Consider the following 9,412-nt stretch of genomic DNA (forward strand, 5'->3'; position numbering starts at 1 on the left):
ATAAGCTGTATTGTAACCAAACGACCCCATAATTACATTATTTACTCGTTATAGTAGGTAATTTATAATACTTTTAAGATTATAAATGATATATTTTTAAAATAATTAATTTTAAATTTATTTATATAATCCTGTATATAACTAAACTCTGTTGTCACTATATGAGTAGCTAATTTGAATTATGAACACCGTTTGATGTATACTCCATTAATCTCAAATTATTAGTCTTTAATTTCTAAAAGTAGTTATCATAAAGTATTTGTCATTTTAAAAATTCATGACATAGTCGATTATTTATTTATTATATCCTTATAATAATTATTCTTGAAAATGAAGATGACACACATAAAATAAATAAAGATCATATCTTAAGACATAAATAAGAATAAAATAATTAAAAATTCCTCATAATTAAGGTTTTCTTTTATCTTACTCCCTCTAGTCCACAATAAGTGATTTTTTGGTCTTTTTTTGTGGTCCAAAATAAGTGATTTTTTCAGATTTTAAGAATGAATTAATTATTTTTTTCCTACATTGCCCTTAGAGTAAATAGTATTGGAGATGTGTTAGGAGTGCTTATGTGAAAAAATAGTAAAAATTAATATTGTCAATTTTATTCTTAATTAATATTAAAAGGTAGATTTGTTAACCTAGGTGAAAACAATAAAAAGATCACTTATTTTGAAGCGGGAAGTAATTTATTACATGATTTTTATCTATAAAATTCATGTACTTTTGAGCTGACCCAAGTACCAACAAAGTTACGGTTACTTCTACAGTTCTAACATTTACTATTACCAGCTATCCCACCGACAATTTCATAATCTCATGACAAAAGAGAGAAATAGGTGTCCACGACTAAAAGCATAAGAATAAAAAAAAAAGTGAACAGATGTAGTTTTGAACAAAGTGCTTTGTGTAAGTCTTGTGTTCCTCAAATTCCACATATACTACCAATACTTTCTTCTTCTACTTCACCGCCCTGCAACTTCTCCCATGTGATAACAGAATCCCCTTTACAGTAAAAGGAAGCTTTTTAACAAATCTTGAATTTTGCTTACTGTTTTGGGTTCTATTTTTAGACAGAGTTGACTTGGGAACTGCAATGGGTATTGCTTGAATTAGCCATTTAATTGGTTAAGAAATGAAGAACACTACGAATTGGAAAAGCAGAGGAGCTGAATCAGCTGTTAAAGGTGTTTTTTCACCCAAATTGACCATTCTTCTATGTATTGGATGCTTCTGTGTAGGAATGCTCTTCACTGACAGGTTCATTATTTTGATCTTTCTTTCAACTTCGTGTTCAATGAGAATTTTTCTGATTTTTAATTGGATTATGAAAAGTTTGGATCTTTACACAAGAATTTGTCTTTCCATCTAAGCTTTAAATAGATTGTTATTTTATGAATTTTTTTGGGTCTGGTGAATTTCATTTATGTAATTTAGGAATCTAATGGAGCCATTTATGCAAATATTGGGCCATTTGCAACTTTGTTCTATTTTTTCATTAATCAAAGTATTTTGGTTTATAGGATGTGGACAGTGCCAGAAGCTAAAGGGATATCAAGGACAAGACAGATTGATGATCAAAAGCTAGGGGTAATCTCTGAGGACTGTGATCCTACATCTGTGAGTATTAAATTAAGAAAGTTTAGCTGCAATTTAAGGAATTAATTTGTTAGTCATTTGAAAGTAATGGCTTTTGGTTTTCTTGTTAATTTTTAACAGAAGGATGTGAAAAGTGAAACCAAGGATATTTTAGGGGAAGTTTCGAAAACACATCATGCTATACAGTATGTTTCTCATGCTTTTGACTTGTAGATTTGATGAATTTGATTCCTTGTTTTCCTTTTTCTCAAGTATTTGGAAATAAAAATACAGAACACTGGATAAAACAATTTCAAATTTGGAGATGGAACTAGCTGCAGCAAGGTCTTTGCAAGATTCTATACTGAGTGGCTCTCCCATAACCGAAGACGTGAAGATCCCCGAATTGACCAAGAAGAGAAAATATCTCATGGTCATAGGGATAAACACTGCCTTTAACAGCCGAAAGAGAAGAGACTCAGTTCGTACTACCTGGATGCCACAAGGTCTTTTAGCTTCATTATTTGTGTGTTCTGAGTTACTCGTGGGGATTCTCTAAGGTTGGGATACGTACTAAGCATTTTGATTCTTGATTACGGAAAACAGGTGACAAGAGAAAGAAGCTGGAGGAAGAAAAGGGGATTGTAATTCGTTTTGTGATTGGTCACAGGTGAGTAATACAACTAATGGTCAATATTCTCAAACATGTTGTGGTTTCTAGCCTTCTTGATATTGTTGTTAGCTCTTGGTTAATTTCGGTTTGGTGTTTTCTGTAAATTGAGGACCAACTGTTTCAAATAATTCTTTGAAAATTTACCTCAAAGGGTATCTTAAATCATGTATTGTGGATGGCCAAAACAAATATTTCATTCGTATTTTCACAATTTCGTCTAATATAGTTAAAGACTCAGTACTTAAAAAGATATTTCAAAATGGGAGTAGCTGATAGTTTATATTTCTCCTACTAACGGAGAGGTTTTTGTTTGGATATTTATTTACTTGTATTTTAATTTTCTTGTAATCTTATACTCATCTAATTATCTGTTATCCAGTGCAACATCAGGTGGCATTCTTGATAGAGCAATTGAAGCAGAAGACAAGAAGCATGGAGATTTCTTGAGGCTGGTAATATTAGTGTTTTTTGGTCTATTCTTATATCAGGTCCCACCTGTCCAAAACTATCTAACCATCGGACATGCCATTGTCACTTTCATAGGAACATGTTGAGGGATATCTTGAACTATCTGCCAAGACAAAGACCTATTTTACTACTGCTGTAGCTCTGTGGGATGCAGATTTCTATGTTAAAGTTGATGATGATGTACATGTAAATATAGGTAAGACCATTGACCATTATGCCTTATTGTTTCTGCGTCGTAGATGGTTCTTAAAAAACTATGCTTGTATTACTACAACAAGTGCACTGCTATACTTAATCTATCACTCATGTGACAACATGCATATTTAAAACTTCAGGTGCACTCGGAGCAACTCTAGCTAGGCATCGTTCAAAACCCAGGGTGTATATTGGTTGCATGAAATCAGGTCCCGTCCTTGCTCAGAAGTAAGCAGAGGAATTTATTTTTGACTGTAAATGAGTCTTAGATAGATTTCCTTGACTCATCTCTATTTTGCCCCTCCTCCATTTGCAGGGGAGTGAGATATCATGAGCCTGAGCATTGGAAATTTGGTGAGGATGGAAACAGATATTTTCGACATGCAACAGGGCAGCTATATGCGATTTCAAAAGATTTAGCCACTTATATATCTATAAATCAGTAAGTGTTTGCCTTTTCTGATATACTTGGACTTTAGCGTGTTCTTTCGCATCACTTGCTGATCGGGATTTCCAATTGTCCTAGGCATGTTCTACACAAGTATGTTAATGAGGACGTCTCACTAGGGTCATGGCTCATTGGGTTGGACGTGGAACACATAGATGATAGAAGATTGTGTTGTGGAACTCCACCTGGTAACAATTCATTGATTCCCTGAAGTTTGATCACTGTATCTGCATTGAACATTTTGTTTTGTCAGTTCCATTTTCATTTATCTATCTTTTATTATTTTTCCATTCAAATAAGTAATGAATGATAGGGTTAATGATTATTGTTAATTTGGAAAAGTTGTTAAGATCCGCCTACAAGATCAAACATTTGAAATTCTCCAAGTACACTATGAGAATTCCCAATGGGTAATTGAAATGGCTTTCCTATCGGCCTCTTTTCCTCACCTTTTTCCTCATGACTGCTCTGTAATTGTACACACAGCACCGTTCTAGTAGTGTAACTTTTTTCTTCCACATAGCTGCCTTGGACCTTTACGCACGTAGCGCCAGTCTGTTACTTCGTTCTTTCTTCCTCATTGTTGCCTCATGATAGGAAAATTTGTGCATTTATTCTATCTAGTTCACTTGGTTGAGAAAAGTTCTGGAAAATTCTTGAATTGCCTTTTCCATACCCCCACCCCCCTTATGCAGTTTAGTTATCATGTTGAGTCCGAGAAATTCACTTATCTTCGTACATTAGATAACTTGAATGTAGGAAATTGGATATCACATTTATTTAGGCCTTAAAGAAGGACCGCTAGTTACAACTACAGCTATTCATACAGGGTGTTTTGTCCTTACTGCGGAAGAAGTTTGATTTTATTGATCACTAAAATATCCGAGATGATTAATTTGATTTTGTTATCTTAATTTTGCCAGATTGTGAGTGGAAAGCTCAAGCAGGCAACATTTGTGTTGCTTCCTTTGATTGGAGCTGCAGCGGGATATGCAGGTCTGTTGATAGGATTAAGGAGGTTCATCGACGGTGTGGGGAAGGTGAGAATGCTTTGTGGAATGCAGTCTTTTGACAAAAATGCAGTATTTCTCCAATCTCTGGAGTCGTCTCCAAAAAGATTGTACCAACAATCAAAAGAACCTGATGAATCCAAGAATTGTGGAAACATCAGGCTAATAGGATATGAACTGTATGTGCTTATGTACATGTCAGTGGGAGAGGGGGGAGAGGTCGCCACACGGTATATGCTCCTATTATTATTAGGCTAAGGAGGGATAGTATTGTAGGAACCAACATGTGAAGCAAAGTGTAAACAACCATTCTTTTTTAGATGCTTAGAATACGATTTGTTAGTCTCAACTCTCGTGAGAGGAAACTAATAAAGTGTATACTTCAGCAAGTCCTTGCTGCTCTTATGCAACAACAACAACAACCCAGTGAGATCCCACAGGTGGGGTCTGGGGAGGGTAGTGTGCACGCAGACCTTGCCCCTACTCCGGAGGAGTAGAGAGGCTGTTTCCGGTAGACCCTTGGCACAAGCTTGCTGCTCTTATGAAGTATTGAAATTTTCCTTTTAATCTTCGTAGGATTATACTGAGCATTTTTTTGTTCTTTTAATCAAATACTTATCTCGTGCTCATAATACATCATTATGAATCATGTCCAGCCAGTTACTTTATTTCCTCCATTTATCTTCTATGAGTCATTGCAACAATATTTGTGAAGCCTATGAACCATTAGACGAATTTGATTGGAGCATTGTCGGTGAGGATCCATATTACTGCAATTAAAGCTAAATCTGAAGGCTTTTTTTTTTTTTTTTAATTATTCGAGAGCAAATCCACATGAACATTTCCATCACATTTTGATAATGTGCGTAGTTGGGATTTGACCACATCAGGTTATTAACAGAACACTCTTTCATAGCATGTGACTTGGTATAAGAAAAGAAAAAGAAAAATTTAGCTATGTGAACATAGATTTGATTGAAACTTGAAAAAAGAATAATTGAAACAGTGTTAAAAAATAATTTTTTTGAAGTTGAAGTTGTGTTTGAATTTGACGTTTACTTGAGAAAATATTGAAGTTTTGTGAGTGGAAAAAAAATTTGCACTCAAAAAATTGGTTTGCCAGTTTTTAGAATTTGAAAAAAAGAATCAAAAAATTTTCAACACCGATCAAATTATTATTATTTTTTTGAAAAAAAACATGCAAGCTCGGGTATTATTCATATCGGAAATGAGTACATCATGAATCAAAGATGGAGGATGCACAATCCATTCCATCACATCAGACAAGGAACTCGCGGCCCTAGCTAACATATTGGCACACTGGTTCGCCGATCTTTTAAGAAAAGATAAAGAAATAGATGTAAAGTCGCACATGATTACCTTACAATCTTGCACAATAACATCGGAATAAGAGTTGCCAGTATCGGATCTTTCCAAAGCTTGCTTGGCCAAAAGACAATCCATCTCAATAGTAATAGGGGATTTGTGATGCTGCATTTTCAACTAACTCAAGGCTTCACGAACTGTTAGAATTTCAGCCATTACTGCATCATGTAAAGCTTCCAATGGAGTACTAAATCCTCGAACAAAATTTCCATGAGTGTCGCGAATCAACATACCAGCCCATGCCCTTCCAGAGTTAACATCATAGGAAGCTTCAATGTTGCATTTCAGCGTATTATCATCAGATCGCGTTGAAATCCACTCTTTCCAGAAACGACGGGCTCTAAGAATGACAATCTTTGGCCGTATAATTTTACCATTCCAAGCCAAATTGTTGCGGGCATTCCAGATCTCCCATAGAAGCACGATAGCCTCCTGCAATTTTTTACTCGTGACTGGTACTAGCGCGGTGAATCATTCCATGAACGAGGTTCCCACTGGCCGCCACCCCATAGAAGATTTAAGCCATACTAGTTTTGCCGCATTGCACATAACTAAAATATGCATGATAGATTCAGCATATTGAAGGCATGCTGGACAACTATTGCTTTCAAGAACCTTTTTAGAGAAAACTTTTCACCAGTTGGTAAAGCTCCTTTCAACGCCCCTAAGCAAAATTTAAAACCTTTGGTGGCATTTTTAAAGTCCATAGTTTCTTCCAGGTGATACCATCTGAACCAGGAAGATTATTATTTTGTAGCACCAAGTAGCCACTCTTAATAGTATAGTTTCCTTTTCTATCTAACCTCCATATCCAAATATCATCATGGAGATTTAATCTCAGAGGAATGCGTTTGATACAATTTATCTCCTCGGCGGTAAAGAGGGTTCCTGAAGGAGATATTTTGCCACACAGAGAGAATGCTAGATAAACCTAGGATTCGATCCCTCGCCCGCCTAAGAAAGTTAGAGTTGTGAAAATATTTAGCCTTGAGGACGCGGCTTACAAGAGCACATGGCCTTGTCAAAATTGTCCAGCCTGTTTTGGCCAGTAGCGCCGTATTGGTATGTTGAAGTCTCTGAAATCCCATACCACCCTCACTTTTCTGTTTACTAAAGGCACTCCCATGAAATCCTTTAAATTCTAGATCCCTCACTACTTCCACTGCGCCACAGAAATTCATTCATAGCACATTCAATAGTAAGGCATGTATCAATAGGCAATGCAAAGAGAGACATTAGATAGTTCAAAATTGTCTGTACAACTGTTTTAGTAAAATTTCCTTTTCTGCTCTTGACAGTATTGCTCGTTTCCAACTTTAAAGTTTTGAACGCACTTTACCCACAATATAATTGAAGATCTCTTTCTTACTACGACCCACAATAGCTGGAAGCCCAAGATATTGACCAGGTTGATCAACTTTCCTTACATTAAGAATTGAAGCAACTGAATTCTTTATTACATCAGTAGTATTTCCACTAAAAGAGATCTCCCATTTATGAAAATTAACCTGCTGGCCCGATGCTTGCTGATAAAGCATAAGGCAATTCTTAATAGTACTTGTTTCATTGTCCACTGCCTTGAAGAAAAATGGTGCATCATTACAAAGAAGAGATGAGAAACATGAGGGGCATGCGGTGCAATCTTCACATCATGCAGAGTACCACTTTGTGCATAAAACCTCAAAAGTGCTGAGAGACCTTCTGCCACAATGATAAATAAGTAAGGTGATAAAGGATCAAGGGGACGAAGGCCTCGTGATGGAATAATATTACCAAAATCCCTGCTAGCATGAGATATTCGGTAGGACACGGTGCTAACCATCCTCATAACCTTCAAAACACAGTCCACAGAGCTTGAGCATAATGTTTTTCAAATAGTCCCATTCCACTCTATCATAGGCTTTGCTCATGTCGGTTTTTAAAGCAACAAAACCTGTCTTTCCTTGTGTTTTCCGTTTCAAGTAGTGATTTATCTCAAAAGAAATCATGGCATTATCAAGAATTAACTGTCCAGGAATAAAAGCGCTTTGAGCCTCAGAGATAATAACGTTTAAACAGTGCTTCATTCGATTTGCCATCATTTTACAAGTAATGCGATCAATGACATTACAGAAAGATATAAGTCTTAGATCAGAAATTGCTTCAGGTTGTTTCTTCTTTGGAATTAAGACTATCTTCGTGTTATTATGGTCGAGCATGTTACTATTTTCATTAACACACCTTAAAATAGCATCAGAGACATCCTTACCCACCATCGACCAAAATCAAGAACTATATGCACACCTCCTTGTTCAGAGGTGAATAAAGCATAAAAAAATTGGTGATCACATCTTGTAGACTATTATCCCATCCACACCACTGTCCCGTATTATCTTTCAATTGTGTGAAAGTATTTTTCTTTTGCCGATTTGAGGCCATAACATGAAAGAATTTTGTGTTGTTGTCAACCTCTCAACTAGTGTTGTTTAGCTCTCTGCTTCCAGTACATATTCTTTTTGTTCAAGGGCTTGTAAATACGCCGCTTTAGCTGCATCAAACAGTTGCATATGATACGGGTGTGCATTGTTTTTATATTTTGTCATCTGAGCCTTGGCTTGTTTAAACTTGACATTAAATTGTTGTCTTTTGTTCTTTGCCCCATTACAGGAAATAGGCACCACAACTCTTTATCATCTCGTGTATAGACAGACCTTTTCTTTGTTCCCACGCAGTTTGGACTGCTTGCTTAATATCTATCCCTTTCATCCAAGAGTTCTCTAACCGAAAAGGTCGGCATAACAAATAACTTTCACACCTAAATTTATAAAGATGGCTGCATGATCTAAAGAAGCCGATTCAATGTGAAACACTTTGGCTTCTAAAAAATAATTTTTCCAAGCTCTTGTCACCATAGCACGGTCAAGTCTCTCTCGAACCCAGTTTCAAGTATTTCTACATTGTTCAAGTAAAGCAGTTTCCATAGTAAACCCGATCAAAAAGGTTACAAAAGTGTGCCGCCTCCCTGAAACCATTTATTCTCCACTCTGGCTGTTTAATTCGATCAAATTTATCCTCGTAGTCAAGCATATCGTTAAAATTACCACCAATACACCATGGGAAATTTGATTTGTCTTTTAGTGATTTTAATAAATTCCATGATGCACGCCTTTGATGTGTTCCTGGATGAACATAAAATCCTGTAAACTAAAGCGTAGTAACATCTGGTACATGTACTTCTACATTAATGAGCTGCTTGTGGTAGCTAATAAGAGAGTAGAGTTCTTTTCCTTCCAGTGAAGCGCTAGGCCTCCACTAAAACCTTCTGGGTAAATAAGCTCTCATAATTTAGTTGGGCCTGAGCTTGATTTAAAGTGGCCCAACCTGTCTTCGTCTCCTGGAGGAAAATAATACTGGGCTGCTTTTAAGAAATCATGTCCTTCAGTTACTGAGTTGTCCTTGGATTCCCAAGCCCACAGTAATTCCAACATAGAGAACTCATCGGGGTTGGCGGGTCTAGGATCCAGAGCCCGCCACTAACAAGTATTTTGACCTATCCACAAACAAAGTAGGATAACGCCGTCATTATTAAACAAGGTAGGAAAATGTTGAATCCATATTGATCGAAAATATTACAAAGGGATGGTGAATCATCTTCATCATAGATAA

The 9,412-nt window shown here is 36.3% G+C and overlaps 2 protein-coding genes across 2 annotated transcripts; one reads left to right on the top strand and one right to left on the bottom strand.

The window, feature by feature from the left end:
* Nucleotides 1-868: 868 nt before the first annotated feature.
* On the top strand, nucleotides 869-5,030 carry LOC104224375 (probable beta-1,3-galactosyltransferase 2). Its single transcript, XM_009776007.2, has 11 exons — nucleotides 869-1,269; nucleotides 1,533-1,629; nucleotides 1,729-1,793; nucleotides 1,882-2,093; nucleotides 2,194-2,257; nucleotides 2,640-2,712; nucleotides 2,804-2,924; nucleotides 3,064-3,151; nucleotides 3,240-3,365; nucleotides 3,450-3,559; nucleotides 4,295-5,030. The coding sequence occupies exons 1-11, from the start codon at nucleotides 1,145-1,147 to the stop codon at nucleotides 4,441-4,443; spliced, it is 1,230 nt and encodes a 409-aa protein (XP_009774309.1). The 5' UTR covers nucleotides 869-1,144; the 3' UTR covers nucleotides 4,444-5,030.
* An 854-nt stretch (nucleotides 5,031-5,884) lies between these two features.
* On the bottom strand, nucleotides 5,885-8,022 carry LOC138873358 (uncharacterized). Its single transcript, XM_070151823.1, has 5 exons — nucleotides 7,587-8,022; nucleotides 7,371-7,468; nucleotides 7,107-7,293; nucleotides 6,772-6,929; nucleotides 5,885-6,199 (listed from the first exon to the last, which is right to left on the bottom strand). The coding sequence occupies exons 1-5, from the start codon at nucleotides 8,020-8,022 to the stop codon at nucleotides 5,885-5,887; spliced, it is 1,194 nt and encodes a 397-aa protein (XP_070007924.1).
* Nucleotides 8,023-9,412: the final 1,390 nt, after the last annotated feature.

Source organism: Nicotiana sylvestris, chromosome 7, assembly GCF_000393655.2.
Source record: "Nicotiana sylvestris chromosome 7, ASM39365v2, whole genome shotgun sequence".
NCBI lineage: Eukaryota > Viridiplantae > Streptophyta > Magnoliopsida > Solanales > Solanaceae > Nicotiana > Nicotiana sylvestris.

What these genes read in the sequence shown, in the direction of transcription:
- LOC104224375 (XM_009776007.2), top strand. Translation starts at nt 1,145, where the DNA reads ATGAAGAACACTACGAATTGGAAAAGCAGAGGAGCTGAATCAGCTGTT. An exon ending in AGGACTGTGATCCTACATCT is followed by an intron (nt 1,630 to 1,728) that starts GTGAGTATTAAA and finishes AATTTTTAACAG; the next exon opens with AAGGATGTGAAAAGTGAAAC. An exon ending in GGTCCCGTCCTTGCTCAGAA is followed by an intron (nt 3,152 to 3,239) that starts GTAAGCAGAGGA and finishes CTCCATTTGCAG; the next exon opens with GGGAGTGAGATATCATGAGC.
- LOC138873358 (XM_070151823.1), bottom strand. Translation starts at nt 8,022, where the DNA reads ATGGTGGGTAAGGATGTCTCTGATGCTATTTTAAGGTGTGTTAATGAA. An exon ending in TTTTGAAGGTTATGAGGATG is followed by an intron (nt 7,469 to 7,586) that starts GTTAGCACCGTG and finishes TCATTGTGGCAG; the next exon opens with AAGGTCTCTCAGCACTTTTG. An exon ending in GATCTTCAATTATATTGTGG is followed by an intron (nt 6,930 to 7,106) that starts GTAAAGTGCGTT and finishes TCTGTGGCGCAG; the next exon opens with TGGAAGTAGTGAGGGATCTA.